The sequence below is a fragment of the Nyctereutes procyonoides genome, unplaced genomic scaffold (assembly GCF_905146905.1).
Source record: "Nyctereutes procyonoides isolate TBG_1078 unplaced genomic scaffold, NYPRO_anot_genome, whole genome shotgun sequence".
Classification (NCBI taxonomy): domain Eukaryota; kingdom Metazoa; phylum Chordata; class Mammalia; order Carnivora; family Canidae; genus Nyctereutes; species Nyctereutes procyonoides.
The window spans coordinates 2,297,702-2,314,976 of NW_026575134.1; the positions used below are offsets into that span (position 1 = coordinate 2,297,702).

A 17,275-nucleotide genomic window follows, 5' to 3' on the forward strand; every position below is an offset into this window, starting at 1 on the left:
CAGGGGCCCGAGCGTGGTCACAAGCAAGGAAGCACCGGAGCAGACTCGGGCCTGCATTTTCCAAGTGTGCAACACGGGCCTCCTCCCCATGGCAAGCTGCTGAGCTCTGGGCCCAGCCTGAGCCCGGGTACACTGGGGTCTTTGGCCGACTCTGCTGTTCTCCGTCCGCTCCTTGCCCCACGTCAAACCGATCCAAAATGAAGAAGGCTTCACATATATGACTTTTCTGCTCCAAACAACTGTCACTCATGGTGCTTCTTAAAAGACAGCCGTTCTGGGCCAGCCCCGGTGGCTCAGAGGTTTGGCGCCTGCCTTTGGCCCAGGGCGCGATCCTGGAGACTTGGTATCGAGTCCTACATCGGGCTCCCTGCATGGAGCCTGCTTCTCACTCTGGCTGTGTCTCTGCCTCTCTCTCTCAAGAATAAATAAATAAAATATTATATATATTAAAAGAAAAAAAAAACAGCCGTTCTGTTGGCAGCAGATGATATGACGGGGTCCGTAACCGACAAGGACCTCGGTCAGATGCAACGTGCACAGTCTCCTGTTCCAGGCCGGTGCCCAGTTCTGTTTCTTGAAACTTTTTTATGTGAAAGACAAATACTCACTGGGATTTTAATGAACTTTTTGGACACCGTGTACGTGTGTTTAGTCCAAAAAGTTCCCGTAAATTCCAATATATGTGTAAGTGTATATATCACACATATGTGCACGTGTCCACGTAACTACACATATGTATGTAAAGGGTATACTGTCGGAGTAAATACAAAAGCGGGACTGATCATGGGCATACTCGTCTGCGACAGAGAAGGTTACATTTCACAATCGGTGCGGCCCCCAATTCTGCAGCACATGGAATGGACCTCGAGGGCAGGTGAGCACAGGTGAGCACAGGTAGAAAGGAAGACCACGTGTCCTCTGCATGTGCCCCTTTGGCCCTGCCCTGAAATCCTGTGCTCCCAAAGGGCTCCTTTTCTACAACACCCTCCTTCATTTCCCAGCAATTGGAACCACATGGCAAATCCGCACGCAAGGGACATTCTCCTCTCAGGCAACCCGGGAGCCGAGAAACCAAGCCAAAGCCTCATGTCAGCCGACAAGACGCCCCCGACGTGGTGCAAGGCACACCAGCGGCACTTCCATGCACTGTCCTAGTCAGAGCCATGCAAAGCCCAGCCGGGCGGGACCCAGCTCACTGTACCTTGACAGCTCAGGGAAGGCTCCGACTGAGTTTTGGTCAGAAGAACTGGAAGAAGCAGGTAACGAGACAGTGAGACCCAGCTCCCCACCTGCAGCAGCACCTGGCCACGGCCGCGGCCCCCCCAGGAGCCTCGCAAGGAAGGCGGTTGTCTGTGCCCCTGCAGGACAGGCCAGGAGCCAAGCAGGCCCGGGATCTCCAGCCGCCAGCTGCCAGGCTGCTAAGCCCTCCCGAGGAAGCAGGTGGCAGCAGAGACTTGTGTCATTTCAAGCTGCCGCGGCCAGGAATTCCAGAGGAGGCCAGCCCCTGCCTAGCAACTCGCCTCCCCCAGCCATGGCCCGCGTCCACCGGAGCAGCTGCTGGCTGGGGAGGGGACCCGAGGAGAGGGTTCCCTACAGGCGTCTTCTGGAATGTTCTCCTTTCTTCTCAAATGCTGGACTGCCGGCAGGGATACAGGCATTTGGCTAAAGGCCTTTGGCAGGGATGATGATCAAATACTTTGCAGCCAGCACGGCCCATGGCACAGTATGATCCCGAGGAAAGGGGGGCTGGCCATGGGCTGGAGCAGCTCACCCACCAAGCCGGCTGCTGCTCCTTTATTTTCCAGGGAAGGTGCTGGGGTCCCAAAGGGGAGGGTCCCTCAGAAGACGCCCAAGGCAGTGAAGAAGGGCACTCAGGGCTTGGGTACAGCTATGCCCCCAAGTGAAGGACTTCCACATCCGACGCTGCGTGGGGACGGGAAGCGGGAGCCCTAGGCCTACAGAGGTGCCCGCCCTTGAACACCTCGCTCGTGTCCTGGACCAGTGTGAGCTCGCTGGGATCCCCTCCTGCACGGGGCGGCCAGTTTTCTAGGTCTGTCTCCAGGTAATAAGAGGTTCTACATCTACCTTCCAAGAGGTAGCTGATTATCGACCTAGAACAGAAATAGCTGTTTGTGTAAGACTTCTCCGCATACTTGTGTGGGACAGTTTTTCTTTTCTTTTTTTTTTATCTTGCCAGATGAAAGCTGTGTTTCCAAAGAGGCACAGAAACCAAATTTAAATAGGGCTGATATAACCAGATAGACGCACCCAGTATATCCAGGCCCGTGTAGCAGATGCTGGGAATAATCTCGTCTGGGTTTTAAAAAGATGCTGCAGAAAGCACAAGACGCCCTGCTCTCAAATGTCAGAGCGCTATTTTTTTTTTTAAAGGAATAGATGGTCTATGCATCTTCTACGTGATTGAGATAAAACCCTTTCTGGAATGTCAAATGAGACCTGGGGTCCAAAGCATCTAGAAGATTTGAGGGAGGAGAAGAGGTTCCATTACGATCATTGATTTTGCAATGAAACCGGTAATCAGGAAAACAGATTTTCTTGAAAGAATCTGAAACAAACTGTAGGAAAAAATGAAAGAATGGGATATATTTCCACAACCCAATTTACTCAGTATTTTTGGAATAAATAAAAGGCTAAAGATACCGAATGAACCTCATGAACATAAGACACTTTTATGAAGTTCATTCTAATAATGCTAAGGTCAAGGAACAGTCATTTGTTTTGTTTTTTTTTTTTTTTTTTTTTTCATTCGCTCGCTCATTTATTTATTTTGGCCTCACAGCTGCTGGCATACAGTCCGCCCTGGGTGTTAATCAGGGAACTCTGCTCACACGCGCATCTGCCTCTGTGCCAACACCGACCCCTGCCCGGTGGTTCTGGGCCCTTGGGTCAAGTACCAAACTCACACAAAGAGTGAGATGTCTCTGGCAGTGATGGTGAGGAAGCCCCGGGTGGCATCGCGGGCTGGGTTCAGGGACTCACCTCATCACGAACTCGAATTCAGGCAGTTTTTTTTTTTTAATTTTTTTTTTTTTTTTGAATTCGGGCAGTTTTAGAAAAACTGCAAAGTGTGTTTTGCCATGGGTTTCCTGTTTTGTTTTGTTTTAAATAAAGATCTTATTGGGGCACCTGGGTGGCTCAGAAGTTGAGCGTCTGCCTTTGGCTCAGGGTGTGACCCCAGGGTTCCGGGATCGAGTCCCGCATCGGGCTCCCTGCAGGGAACCTGCTTCTCCCTCTGCCTGTGACTCTGCCTCTCTCATGAATAAATACATAAATCTTTTTTAAAAAAAGTTTTATTTATTTGAGACAGAGAGAGAACTCAGTTGCTTCACTGACCGAGTGACCCAGGTGCCCCCTTTGCCACCGGTTTTGATGATGAGCAATGTTTGAGACTTGGGGCATTTACTGGTAATGGAATAAAATGCAAGAGGAGATGGTTCACGTGCGCCTTCTGAGTGGTTCTGCTAGAGAACTACTTTTTATTTACCTTGAGGGAGCTCAAAGGATATGGGGTCATGCTCAGGCTATGCTCAGGATGGGGGCGGTGGGAAGGGGCGTAGTTATAATTGAGGGGAACAGGAACAGACCCAATTTATTTTCTGCGACTTCAGCTGTGCTTTGGAGAAAATTGGGGTCGCCTGAACATTCAGGTGTGGGTCTCCACCTGGCCCCTGGGGCGCTCAGGGGCGGTGGGTGTGTGCTTCCCGCCCATGCCCTTACCTGGCAGGTGTTAGGGATGCCAGGTGGCCTCACCTCGTTTATTGTCCCAGGCGTAGAGTTCCTTTATCCCCAGCTCATTGAGAGACTTGGAAAGCTCCAGCTCCTCCCCAGCAATGTTGTCCCTGAGGAGGACCACGTGCTCCGGGCTGACTTCGCACTTTGCACAGATGACCGGGAGAATGTTCTGCAGCGGCACCTCGGGGCTCACGCGTACAACAGCCTTTTGCGTTCGTAGGTAATTCACTACCAAGCGCACAGATTTCTGGAAGAACACCCCAGACGAAGGAGTTCAGTTAAGTGTGTGTCGTCATGTGGCTTCCACCCTCTGCCTGTGTGCTGGGGTTGACTAAGGCAAGCGGTTGTGCAGCCCCAGCCCTTTGTCCCCAGCTAGGGGGGGGGGGGGCACAGGGGAAGCGACAGGCCGAAAAGCGAACAGGGAATACCTGCAGTGATAGACTCACCTTAGCATCTCTCACTAGGGAACGAGCAGCGTGAGGGATCTGGATTTATGATCTAACACCTACGCTGTCTTTCAAGGATCCCAACCAGACCCAAACACGAGGCGCTTACATATATTTTGTAAAGGAAAATCGTTTGAAAGTGTCATGAACAATTCAATCTAAAGAAAAGCCCTCAGGGCCCCTGGGTGCCTCAGGGGTTGAGCATCTGCCTTCGGCTCAGGGCATGACCCTGGGGTCCTGGGATCGAGTCCTGCATCGGGCTCCCTGCATGGAGCCTGCTTCTCCCTCTGCCTGTGTCTCTGCCTCTCTCTGTGTGTCTCATGAATAAATAGATAAAATCTTTAAAAAAAAATAAAAATAAGGCCTAAGAAAAACCAAGATATCACATTTTTATTTAAGTAGCCAAAAGACCCATGTAAATATATTAATATCTATGTAAATATATATAATGTGTATATGTGTCTGTGCAAACATATATTTTTATATATTCTGCACACACATTTAAACCAGAAAAGGGTAACTGATACACAACGGACATATACGTCTAATAAAGACAGACGTCATAATCAGAAGAAAAAAATCAGCGTGACTAAAGCTGATTCTAAACGTCTACTGATAAACTGGCCACCAAAAAAGAATTAAATATGCCAAAGTTTCATGCAGTCAGCTTGTAATTGGCCTTTACTGATGTGACATTGTCTGGAAATGCTGGAAAGTGGCCACAGTAAGTGTTGAGTTGGATAAAACCCGACTTAGGTGGGTCCGTGCCCCTTTCCAGGGTACAGATCCCACCAATTACAATTTACCAAGCTCCCAAACCTAATATTTATAGAAGATGGACTGTTGGCCAAATCGCCATTTTTTAGAAGCAGAAAAATTGAGCAGCTATTTCCAAGAATCGAATACCTTTTAAATGGAGCTAAAAGACCCAAAGCAAAGCTTTATGAAGAAGTGCCATAAGCAGCCGGACTTCCCTGTGATCAATGAGCGAAAGCCTGAAATAAATCTGCGTGTAAGATACTCTCCAAGTGCAGGAGTAAACATTTCTGACCTCTGTGTTCTCCAAAGGCGAAAGCTTCTGGTTTTCCCGTCTCTTTCGGAAGAAGTTCAAATCTCCCCTCATTTTTTTCCCCTCGGCTTCCTGGGCCAGGAAGGCCTCCAGGATGGAAAAGGAGAATCTTTATGAAGCCGCTAGGCAGCGGCTGGGTACTTGTGGTTAAATTTATTTATTTATTTATTTATTTATTTATTTATTTATTTATTTATTTAAGATTTTATTTATTTATTCATGAAAGACACAGAGAGTGAGAGGCAGAGACACAGGCAGAGGGAGAAGCAGGCTCCATGCAGGGAGCCCGACGTGGGACTCGATCCCGCGACTCCAGGGTCACGCCCCGGGCTGAAGGCAGGCGCTAAACCGCTGAGCCACCCAGGGATTCCCTTGTGGTTAAATTTAGATTGATTAAAGATTAAATACAACGAAAGGCTCCGTTTCTCAATCACACGAGCTGCCTTGCACCTGCTTAGCAGCCACACGTGTCCAGGGGTGACCACTGTGGAAAGTGCAGAATTATAGCCCATTTCCACCTGCGCAGGGCGTTCCAGCGGCTAGCTCTGCTCTAGACTGATCCTTCTTCTATAATAAACAAGGGAGCTCGGTTACCATGACGAGTATTATTCAAGTCATGGGCCCTCAGGTAACAGAGGGGACCCCTTCCCCCCGCCTCTGCTGCCCCACTGACCTCAGGGGCCTTAGGTGGGCCGGGTTTCACCTTCTCTTCGGGAACTTTCTCTTTGAGGAATACAGTGTGAACGTTCAGGGTCCCAACTAAAGTATTTGGCTTAAAACTCAGAGGCTGTTGGGTTTCCGAAGAACGGATCTCGAGGGCGTGGTGGGATGGATTCAGGTGGTTCTGAAGGCAAAGTTCAACCAGTAGGTCCATCATGGCATGGCTGGAAAAGGGGAACACAGCACACCGATTAGGCAAGTTTGCACCCTGCCTCCCGTCCAGCTGATAAGGGTCAAACCCACACACCAGTAGGTGAGAGCAAATCGGTCGTGCGTACGATGGGCAACCACAGCTCGTGAATTCTGGTGCCCGACTGGGCAGCGCCATCCTCACATCTCCAACGCTGGTAAACCACAACCCAAAGAGCAGCCGTAAGAGCTGGGGAGAGAGTTCTATTTGCAGTTAAGTCCATGGATGCGTGGACTCGAGTCCTAGAGGCTAATTAGCACGAGCGATACTGCTAACCACTGAGTATTCTGTGATCCAGAAGTATAATGTGCCTTAAAAAATGAACATTTAAAAAAAGATTGTATTGACTTATTTTAGGGGGAGGAGGAGAGGGAGAGGGAGAGTCCTAAGGAGACTCGGCGCTAAGTGCGGAGCCCAACGCAGGGGCGGGGGGGGGGGGGGGCTGGGTCTCCTGACTCTGAGGTCATGACCTGAGCTGAAACCAAGAGTCAGGGATCTCTGGGTGGCGCAGCGGTTTGGCGCCTGCCTTTGGCCCAGGGCGCGATCCTGGAGACCCAGGATCGAATCCCACGTCGGGCTCCCGGTGCATGGAGCCTGCTTCTCCCTCTGCCTATGTCTCTGCCTCTCTCTCTCTCTCTGTGACTATCAGAAATAAATAAAAAATTCAAAAAAAGTTAAAAAAAAAAAAAAAAGAAACCAAGAGTTGGTTACTCGACCAACGGAGCGCCCCAAAACTGAAAATTTTAAGCTGTAGATGATAGCTAAAAAGAATTATGCCTTTTTAAAGACAAAAAAATAAAAAAAAAATCCCTAAGAAAATGACCTTGTTTGAATGTCAAAAATGGTCATAATGTCCCCATCACAGGGAATCACTCACGAAGGGAGGGGAGTAACAATCCAGATTACCCCAAATGATTTCCTTTGCCGCATTTACATCCACCTGGCAGACGGTTTTTATACCTAAAGCTGGTCCCCCTGCCCCTAAATCTCCCCGGCAGTGGAGCATCACGCCGCCCGTGAAGAAGGCACAGGTCTTTCCAGGGACCTAGTTCTTAATCAGGAAGTGACATGGCAATTAATTCAGGCCACAATCACGCTTTTGCGGGCACCTGGGGGCCCGGGTGTGCAGACCAGGGGCTGCAACACACCGATGGCGGCCCAGGCACCCGCCGCCCACCCTGAGGGCCGTGAGCTGCTGGGGCCCCCGCTCCGGGCAGGAGAACCCCGGCAAGGCCCCGGCCACAGCGGCTCCCCCAGGTGCCCTACTCCTCGTCCAACTGCCTCAACAGAAGATTAATCAGTCCTGCTCGGATTGGCACAAGGTCGCTGCGCCCTCCTCCGGGTCCCAGGACTCCGAGGGGGTACTTGGTGGGGCCGAGGCCGAGCGCAGCCTCGGAAGTGCCCCAGCCACGCTGGCTCCTCATCCTGACACTCTGATTCCTTGGGCTCCGGCGCTAAGACCATCTTTACTCCGACAAGTGGCTTAATGCAACGCAGCCAAAAGGCTCCACGACATGATGCGGCTGCGCCGAGAGGCCTCGGTACAGGAAACAGGCTTCTAACCGGGCTCACACGGCCTCCCAGCCACCAGGTCTGGGACGTGGGGTCTCCGGGGAAAGGGGCGGGCTCGGACCTCGGTCCGTTGGGGGCTCCTTTCCTGTCCTGCTACTCCCATGCGGGGAGCCCGACGTGGGACTCGACCCCGAGTCTCCAGGATCACGCCCTGGGCTGAAGGCAGGCGCCAAACCGCTGGGCCACCCGGGCGCCCTGGGGAAGGAGCTTCTCAACAAAACATTTGGGGGACAGAGGGCAGGTGGATGAAGCAAGAGTTCCCAAGCAGGAGATTCTGTGTGCGGGAGGGTTGTCTCCTCACACTTAACTACTAAATTCGGGGGCGGGACGTCTGGGGGGCTCAGAGGTCGAGCACCTGCCTTCGGCTCAGGGCGTGACCCCGGGGGCCCGGGATCGAGTCCCATGTCGGGCTCCCCGCAGGGAGCCTGCTTCTCCCTCTGTCTGGGTCTCTGCCTCTCTGTGTGTCTCTCATGAATAAATAAATAACATCTTAAAAAATAAATAAAGTTGGGGGAGGTAAAGGCAAAAAAAATTAAAAAAAAAAAACAGAAACAAAATAAAACACCGTCCGAGCGCGATCCTGAAGCCTGGCCACCGCGCAGGCCTGTGCGAGGATCACCGAGGCCGTTGCCAAGCACCCGGGCCGGGGCCGCGGACCGTCCTTCCAGCGGCAAGAACGCGGGGCGGGACGAGGGGCTCCCGCAGGACATCGGAGGGGAGCTCAGGTCCTGAGAGCCGCGTCCTCCTCCTTCCTCGGGGCTTCGTCTCTGTCACTCCCGGGGGGACGCGGCGCCCCGACGGGCCCAGACGCGGGCTGCACTTGGGAAGCGGGACACGCAACAGCCCCAGCAGGACCCGACCCGCCGCTTGAGCTCACCTCGCGCCACTGACCACAGGGCCTCCAGTGTGCGTGACCCTTCCCAGGCCCAGTCCAGACGCGACCTGATTTACCACTTCTCGGCCACACGCTTCTTAGGATCGTGTCTGCGTAAAATGAGGTGCGGGTGGGAGTGGGGGGCCTCTCTGCCATTTCCCACCCCACCGGTTAACCCGCCCCTGCTGGCATTTAAGACGCCCAACTCCCAAGAGTATGCAATCCCTCCAAAGCTGCTTTGATGCCCCTGCAAAAATTTACCCAGAAAGATGGGGTGAGGGCGGGGGGAGCCAGAGCACAATGGCAGCGACGCCCCGACGGGCGGGGATGCTCTGCCCGGTCCCCGTGGCCTTCCGTTGCGGGTCTGCAGCCCTGAGCCTGCAGATGTCCACAGCTTCCCTGACCGGTGTCACTCGCCCCCCCGGGGCCTCAGCCGGGCCCTATGCCGCTGCCACAGGATAGAACTTTCCTGAGTCTGGAAGAGGCGGCCTGCGTACTCACACACATTCTCGACGCCTCCGGAGCCTGGACCTCCGCACCCGGCCGCTGCCCCACACGCAGGGCCCCCGCGGCGGCCGGCAGCTTTGCCCACCCCACGCCCGCTCCGGGAGGTTGCGCATCCTTCCGCAGCAGAGAGCTGCCTGGGCAGGAGTCCTGGCACCGCCTCTCACCCATTCTCAGACCTGCCTCCCCGTGCCTCGGTTTCCCCGCCGGTGAAGGCGTGCGGACGGCGCGCACCTGTTAGAGACTTCGATGAATGAACGCTTGTAAGGCCGCGAGCCCGGGGCCGGGCGTGTGGTACGTGTGATGTGCTTTGCAAAACGCAAGAGTCCATTTGTTCGCGTCTTTTCTACGTTGGGGTCCTGCGTGGAGGTGCCTTCTGTGGCTGGAGCGGAGCATCCCTGCACGTGGCTGGACTGCGCTCGGCTCTCGGCAAGCACCACGGTGGCCCAAGGCTCTCAGGAGCTAGCGTCCCTGAGACGCCGCTCAGTCAGCTTTCCCCAGTCTGCCGGAGAAGGAAAATAAGGCAACCGGCCGCCCGCAGAATGCCGAAAGAAGAATCCGGTGTATTGAGAACGGGGGCTGCAGGGGCGCCTGGGGGGCTCGGCCGGTGAGGCACCTGCCTTCAGCTCAGTCATGAGCTCGGGGTCCTGGGGTCGAGTCCCGTGTCGGGCACCCTGCCCAGCGGGGAGCCTGCTTCTCCCTCTCCCCTCCCCACAACTCATGCTCTCTCTCAAATAAATAATTTTTTTTTTTAAGAAAGTCAACTAGATCATCAGTGCTAAGAACCCAAAGCTCACCCATGGGGCCTCAGGGGACCCTGAAGTTTAACACGTAATCCGAAAGTCCGGGCAGGTTAAAGGTAAGAGAACTGGGGCCTCCCCTCAGGGTTTCTGAGCCTCTAGGACTGGTCTGCGGGTCTGCGTTTCTACCAAGTTCCCAGGGATGCAGCCACGGTTGGTCGGGGCCCACACTTTGAAAACTACTTTACTCCTAGTAACTCATGAAATGAGCATTTAGGACAAATGCCCCAAATGGATAGAAGGTCCCCTCAATGCTGAGTTTACAAGTTACATCAAGGTAGCTACTTCTGGGGGCGCCTGGGTGGCTCAGTGGTTTAGCACCACCTTCAGCCTGGGGAGTGATCCTGGAGTCCCGGGATCGAGTCCCGCATCGGGTTCCCTGCACGGAGCCTGCTTCTCCCTCTGCCTGGGTCTCTGCCTCTCTCTCTCTCTGGGTCTCTCATGAATGAATGAATGAATGAATGAATGAATGAATGAATGAATAAGTAAATAAATAAGTAAATAAATAAATAAATAAATAAATAAATAATCTTAAAAAAAAATAAGCATCTGACTCTCGGTTTTGGCTCAGGTCATGACTTGGGATCGTGGGATCCAGCCCCGCATCAGGCTCCCTGCTCAGCACAGAGTCTGCTTCTCTGTCTGCTTGCTCCTCCCTCACCCTCTCTTTCCCCTCTCTCTGGAATAAATAAATCTTTTTTTTTTTTTTTTTCCAGGCAGCTACCTCTGGACACGATGTTAAAACGAACACATTCAACGTGCACTTAGTTGGACTAAACTGGTCGAATGCAGCTTAGTTTCTTACGTGGAACCAAGGACAACAGGCAGTCCCGAGCCGTGAGTAAGGCCAAAGCCGAGAACGTGCGGCCTAGCAGCTTTGTGTGGCATCGGAGAGGCAGGATACGGCAAGATGTAAGCGGGCCCACGGGAGACCGGTCCCCATGGGTGAGGTCAGGTACCAAGGAACACACGGACAGCACATCCAGCAGGACGACAGGGAGGCCAGGAGGCAGAAGAAGCCACAGCCAGAGAAGTCCGTGGGTCAGAGGCCGGGCTCCAGGCTGGAGACTAGGGTCCCTGACAAGAGTCTAGTCTTGGGGAAACCGGGGTCGTGGGCCCAGCAAGGAGCACCGAGGGCCCCGAGAGCAGCAACGCGGCCAGGGAGGGGTGCCTTCACCTCGTGCAAGTCAGAAGCCGAGTCATCAGGACGATGGCTCCCCTTCAGACCCCAAATGCCTCTTGGGGCCACACAGCCCCCACAGTCTGCAAGAGGCCTCCGTGTGCGGCACCAGGGAGAGCGGGGGGGGGGGGTTGCCAACTGGAGAGACGTGCCGTCTCTAAGGAATTCAGCTTTTCAATATGCCAGTCGGAGCGTCCGGACCTAGAGTGACACGTGCAGAGGCTGGGAGCCTGACGGTTTTTGTGCCACGTGTGATTCCACGAGCTGTTCCCTGGACGGGTGTGGACAGGTGGATTCAACACGAGGAGCCTGCTGGTTAGGTTCTCGCCTTGGTGGCCTGTGCTCTCTCTCAGTCTGGCCTCACGCTCTTTGACCCGTATCTCTGGAGTCTGAGCCCAGGTCTTCCACAAGTGGGCCTTCACTGTGTGCTTCCCTCTTGGCCGGTGAGTCAATGCGCCCTCTTGGGGCTCCATCTCATGACCCTGGGATCATGACCTGAGTCAGACACTCAACCGGCTGAGCCACCCAGGTGCCCCTGGACGCTATTTCGAGGAGGCCAGTGTGCCCTACGTGTGAGGAAAGTCAATGTTCTGATGCGTTGGTTTCCTTATGACTCGCCTGCTGCTAGGATGGAGCCTGTGTCCCCACTGGCCTGCATACTCTTGTTTGATGGAGACTCGGGGGCTCATGACGGCCCACGGGAGACTCATGAGCACACAGCCGCTACCCCGTCCAGGCTCTTGCATCTCCCCTCCTCAGTCCAGGTTCCAGCAGCACTGAATTCCCCATTTCTTGCACAAATTGGTGCAAATCTTGCAAATGAGTTTTCTTTCCTTCTGCTCACTGGGATGTCTTCCTCCCCGTTTCTTCAGAAATCTCAGGTATTCCGTATGCATTTCGCTCAATGAATAAATGATTATTTTCTTTCTCTCTCTATCTTTTAGTATATCAGGATCCCACAAAGTGAGAGTTCCCCGCTCTATGACTGGGATCACTCCAAAACCCAACCAGTAACGGCACTCGCTGTGCACCATTAAACAGCGGGTTTAGCAACGAATACACCTTGTCACGGGAGTAGTGCGCAGTTCATGACCTCTGGTCAGCCCACCTTACCTCCTCCCCCCAGCAAAGATGCTCGGGAAGAAAATCAGGTAGAACCTGGTGTCTGATGATCACCGATTCTGACACTGTCATCGTTCAGCTGCTCTTGGGTCTCACCCAAACAAGCAGGAAAATGCAGCCTTCATAGGGCAGAAGCATTTCAGAGAGGTGGTCCCTAGGAACAGTGCGCCAGGGCCTGGAAGATCAAACATGGTCTCCCGGCTGATGGGAAAGATGGTTTAACCATTCACGTCTGGCCACTGTGACCCCTGCAGGCTTTGTGTCCCAGGAATTTTTCTGGGAGGATTTGAGGGCGGTGAAAGCACTCCATAAGGTACTAGTGCAGTGGATACGCGTGCAAACCCACAGCTCATAGTACACTGGGCGTGGAGTCTCATGCTGACGATGGAGTCTGGATGAGGACATGTCCGTGTAGGTTTACTGATCACAAAGAGCACCCCACTCTCCTGGGGGATGTTGATCCGGGGGCAGGAGGTATGTGGGAAATTTCTGTACTTTCCTCTTATTTTTGCTAGAAAACTAAGACTGCTCTAAAAAAAACCTGAAGTCTTCTAAAAAAAGATATTCTTCAAAAAAAAAATGTAAATCAAACTAAACCAAAGCAACCTGTTAGCCAGTTATTTCAAGAACTGTCTTCACCCGGCCGTCTCCCCAGCACCTCCTTAACTCACTGGGCACCAGAGAAGAGCAAGCTCCCCCTTTAGCTCTGGGCGTCAGGAACAAGAGGCCCTACCAATGCCTTGAGGGGCAAGGTGGATGCAGGACACCCAGAGCTGACGGGTGCTCCCAGCCTCCCTCCTCTCTGTCCTGGAGCAGGTGTGCTCCATCCAGAAGGAACGTGCAGACCCAATACCCATGCTGCGAGCCTGGGCTGTTTGATAAGCTCCAAGACCTAAAAACTCTTGCACAGCTCTAAGCACGTGCACGGTGAAGAGGGTCTGATGGCTTCTAGAGGAAGAATCACAGGGATGAACACCGAGGGAGATTTCCTGGATTCTGCAAAGGAGATGTTTGCCTTTTCCTGCCCCGGCCCCTTGGGCACATGTCCCAACGTGGACCTGGCTGCTGTTTACATCAAAGCAGCCCCAACTCTCTAGAGGCTGACGCAGGTTATGAAGCGTACCTACGTCAGTGTACTCTTTTGCCTACGGGCATTGTCTTCTCAAGAATCTTCTTTTTAAAAAAAAAAAATAAAAAAGAGTTTATTTATTTTTTCATGAGACACACAGAGAGAGAAGCAGAAACATAAGCAGAGGGAGAAGCAGGCTCCATGCAGGGAGCCCGACGCGGGACTCGATCCCAGGACTCCAGGATCACACCCTGAGCCAAATGCAGATGTTTAACTGCTGAGCCACCCAAGCGTCCCTCAAGGATCTTCTCTCTTTCTCTCTCTCTCTTTTTTAAGATTTTATTTATTCTTTGATGAGAGGCACAGAGAGAGAGGCAGAGACATAGGCAGAGGGAGAAGGAGACTCCCTGCAGGAAGCCCAATGTGGGACTTGATCCTGGTACTCCAGGATCGTGCCCCGAGCCAAAGGCGGATGCTCAACCACTGAGCCACCTGGGCTTCCAAATGATCTTCTTTTTTTAACTGTGCCCCAATAAAAGTGATGGAGCTGGTGGCCTCCTTCCGCCATCCATATGCAGTGCAGGGAACGCCATCCCTAAATATATCCCGGAGCGTTTCCCTTAGAATGGCCTGGAACATGGGGGCACCTGGGTGGCTCAGTTGGTTGAGCGCCTGACTCTTGATTTCGGTTCAGGTCATGATCCCAGGGTTGTGAGATCGAGCTCTGAGTCGGGCTCAGCGCAGAGTCTGGTTGAGATTCTCTCCCTCTGTCCCCCCCCCCCCCGCTCACTCTCGCTCACTGTGTCACTAAGATAAATGAATCTTAAAAAAAAAAAAAAAAAAGAAAAGAAAAAGAATGGCCCAGAACACAGATTCTCATGTCATAATCTCTACAAGAACAGACTGGGACTTTTATGTAAATTTCTAAATCCAAAGGAAGCTTTAAAAAAAGGAGAAAAAGAAATCAGTCACATGCAGAATGCAACCCCCAGACTGCAATCACTAATGATTTCTCTAGGAGAATCTTTCACGTCAGGAAAAAGCCCGGTGAAGGGGCCGATTATACGTTAGGAAGTGCTTGTTGGTCCCACAGGAAGGTAGGCATGCTCTCTAACAAAGCAGAAGAGGGAAAGCACATTGATTAACAGTTAGTAGATCTATTTTAAGCAGGGGCCAGGAACTGGACCTCGACCCGCTGTGGTATTATTAAAGAGGACGACACCTAAAACCACGTCCCCAAGCGAGCAGCTGCTGAATCAGCGCCAGTCGTGATGCCAAGGACCCAGTTAAGGAAGCCCACGGGCTGCTGCTCCGACTCCCTTAATCCTGCAGGAAGCCTGAGAGAAGGGATTGTAACCTACTGCTGGAAAAGAGGGAAGTACTTTAACGCTCAACCTTTAAGGCTGCACGTGTTCTCACGGCGCCGCCGCCGTGCTACAAAGTGGTAGTTTCTACTCTGCAAGGGGAAAAAAAAATTTTTTTTGAAGATAAAATTGAAGAATGTGTTCAGTTTGGAAATGGTCTTCAAAATAATATTCGTGCTTGTCAGGCAGGGGTTCCATCTCTCTGGGTGCGTGTGCAGAACGGGACTCACGGATGAGAGTATCGGAGACAAGGACCCACAAGGCTAATTTCCTAAGAAATATGTAACTCGGCTGAGAGTGGGAGGGGTCTCATGGGTGTTTGCCTAGTGACAGACTCATCGAGGAGGACGCAGTAAACGTGGAATTTCTATATGTTAATAAGATAAAGTAGTATTTTTTTTTAGTGTAACTTAAAATTGGGTTGGGGGCACCCAGGTGGCCCAGTCGGTTAGGCATCTGCCTTCAGCTCAGGTCATGATCTCGGGGTCCTGGGACTGAGCCCCGCATCGGGTTCCCTGCTCAGTGGGGAGGCCTGCAGCAAGCTTCCTCCGGTCATTGTTCAAATATCCCGTGGAGGGATCCCTGGGTGGCGCAGCGGTTTGGCGCCTGCCTTTGGCCCAGGGCGCGATCCTGGAGACCCAGGATCGAATCCCACATCGGGCTCCCGGTGCATGGAGCCTGCTTCTCCCTCTGCCTATGTCTCTGCCTCTCTCTCTCTGTGACTATCATAAATAAATAAAAAAAATTAAAAAAAAAAAGAATTAAAAAAAAAAAAACAAATATCCCGTGGAATAATTTTTAATAGGTATGCACCGATTTGCACATTAAGATGCCACCTAGAATTTTCATTCTAAAGCATAAACAGCTGAAGAGTGTGAGATTTCATCAAGAACCCAAATACTGATATTTTATTTATTTTCTTTCTTATTTTATTTTATAAATAAAATATCAGTATTTGGGTTCTTGATGAAATCTCACACTTTCTTTCTTTCTTTCTTTCTTTCTTTCTTTCTTTCTTTCTTTCTTTTTCTCTCTTTCTTATTTATTTATTTTTTAAAGATTTTATTTTTTTCATGAGAAGCACAGAGAGAGAGAGAGAGAAAGAGGCACAGACACAGGCAGAGGGAGAAGCAGGCTCCATGCAGGGAACCCGATGCAGGACTCGAACCCGGGTCTCCAGGATCATGCCCTGGGCTGAAGGCGACACTAAACCACTTGGCTACTCGAGCTGCCCCAAATACTGATATTTTATAAAGTTTTCCATCGCTCTGTTCGGCACATCCACCAGAATAAAAACACCCACAGTGATGTGATCTCCACCATTATCCGTTTTTAAAAAAAAAAAATATTTGAGCAAACTGCTATTTAAGATTGAGATATGTCCGATCATTCTCTGTTCTCATTTTCTGAGAAATGCGACGCCTATTCCCTCCTGCCTCAGAATTAGACAAATATGTCTTTACGCCACGGTTGATGGCTCCGTCATACTCTTATCGTAAAAACTGTACAAACACTGAGATTTAATCCTTTGCTCCCTGTGACTTTGTGAAAACATGCTCTTATACAGTGAGCTATCAGGAACAAGGGGCGTGGCCCCAAATCGATCAAACAACATGATGCATTTGGAGAAAAAAAAATCAGGAATTCTTTTGGTAATAAAATTCTTAAAACTATGATTGCAGGAGGCTTTGCCGAGGTTTCAGGTGTGCCTGCGGTGGCTGGCGTGCGAGAAGAAGGGGCCCGTGACCTTGACCGCAGGCACATTCCCAGGCAGGTCAGATCTAAGAAAGGACTCGGGTGGGCATTTCGGGGCTGGAAGCTGGTTGGGTCGGGGACTGGTCATCAGTGTAAACGTGCATTTGGAGAACCGACCGCTGGTTGTATTTCCACCTCTAAGGACCAGCCTGTCAGTGGGCACTGGAGGGGTCAACTCGGGGGCTGCCCCACTGTCTAACTTTGGTACCCAGGGTGCTGGCACAGGCTCTGGGGGCTGGCCACCTGCGTGGAGATGCCCACGGGCCTGTGATGCCCTCCTCTGAGCGCCCCCTGTGCCAGGACGGAGCCGTGCAGCCCGTGCTGCCCAGGGATGCAGAGGGGCCACGTAGCATATATGCTAGGGCATTTCAGGTGAGCCGCTTCGGCTTGTCACCTAGGCCCAGATCTGTACCCCAGGCCCCACGTCCCACCGGACATGGGAGCGAGTGAAACCCAGCAGGGTCTGCGTCCCAGGTCTCCTCGGCCCCGGCCCTGGATGGCGGGGACCCGGCCCCGAGGCGCACCGACCCTTACCTGCCATTGACCACGCTCTTCTTCTCCAGGCCACTGGGCAGAACCACGGTGACGGCCACCGCGCTGTTCCGCAGGTTCTCCTTCATATGCAGCAGGTGCGGCGGGGGCCCGGGGGACGCGTCCCGGCGCGGCTTCGGTCCGCTGTGCGCGTTGGGCGTGGCGGGCCTTCCGGGAGGCGGCGGAGCCCGAGCCTTCATCTTCCTCCTTAAACAGCACAGAAGGAGCGCATGAGGCAACGGCGTGCGAGAGTGCCCTGAACACAATCGCCGTGAGCATCGGCGGCTTCGAGGGACCTTCCCTCACGCCAGAGCATCCTTACGAGT

General features: G+C 52.4%; 1 protein-coding gene across 6 annotated transcripts in view; it reads right to left on the reverse strand.

Annotated features, from left to right (window-relative positions):
- The window catches only part of COBL (cordon-bleu WH2 repeat protein), a 244,651-nt gene that overhangs the window by 133,542 nt on the left and 93,834 nt on the right, over positions 1-17,275 (reverse strand). For 3 of the 6 annotated variants that reach the window (XM_055300771.1, XM_055300768.1, XM_055300770.1), the window contains exons 2-5: positions 16,953-17,156; positions 5,942-6,152; positions 3,772-4,000; positions 1,202-1,246 (exon numbers count right to left, since the gene is read on the reverse strand). In XM_055300771.1, the coding sequence (XP_055156746.1) occupies positions 1,202-1,246; positions 3,772-4,000; positions 5,942-6,152; positions 16,953-17,156 (689 nt within the window). The remainder of the gene's footprint in view (positions 1-1,201; positions 1,247-3,771; positions 4,001-5,941; positions 6,153-16,952; positions 17,157-17,275) is intronic. The other 3 variants (XM_055300773.1, XM_055300769.1, XM_055300774.1) reach the window with 1 other exon arrangement.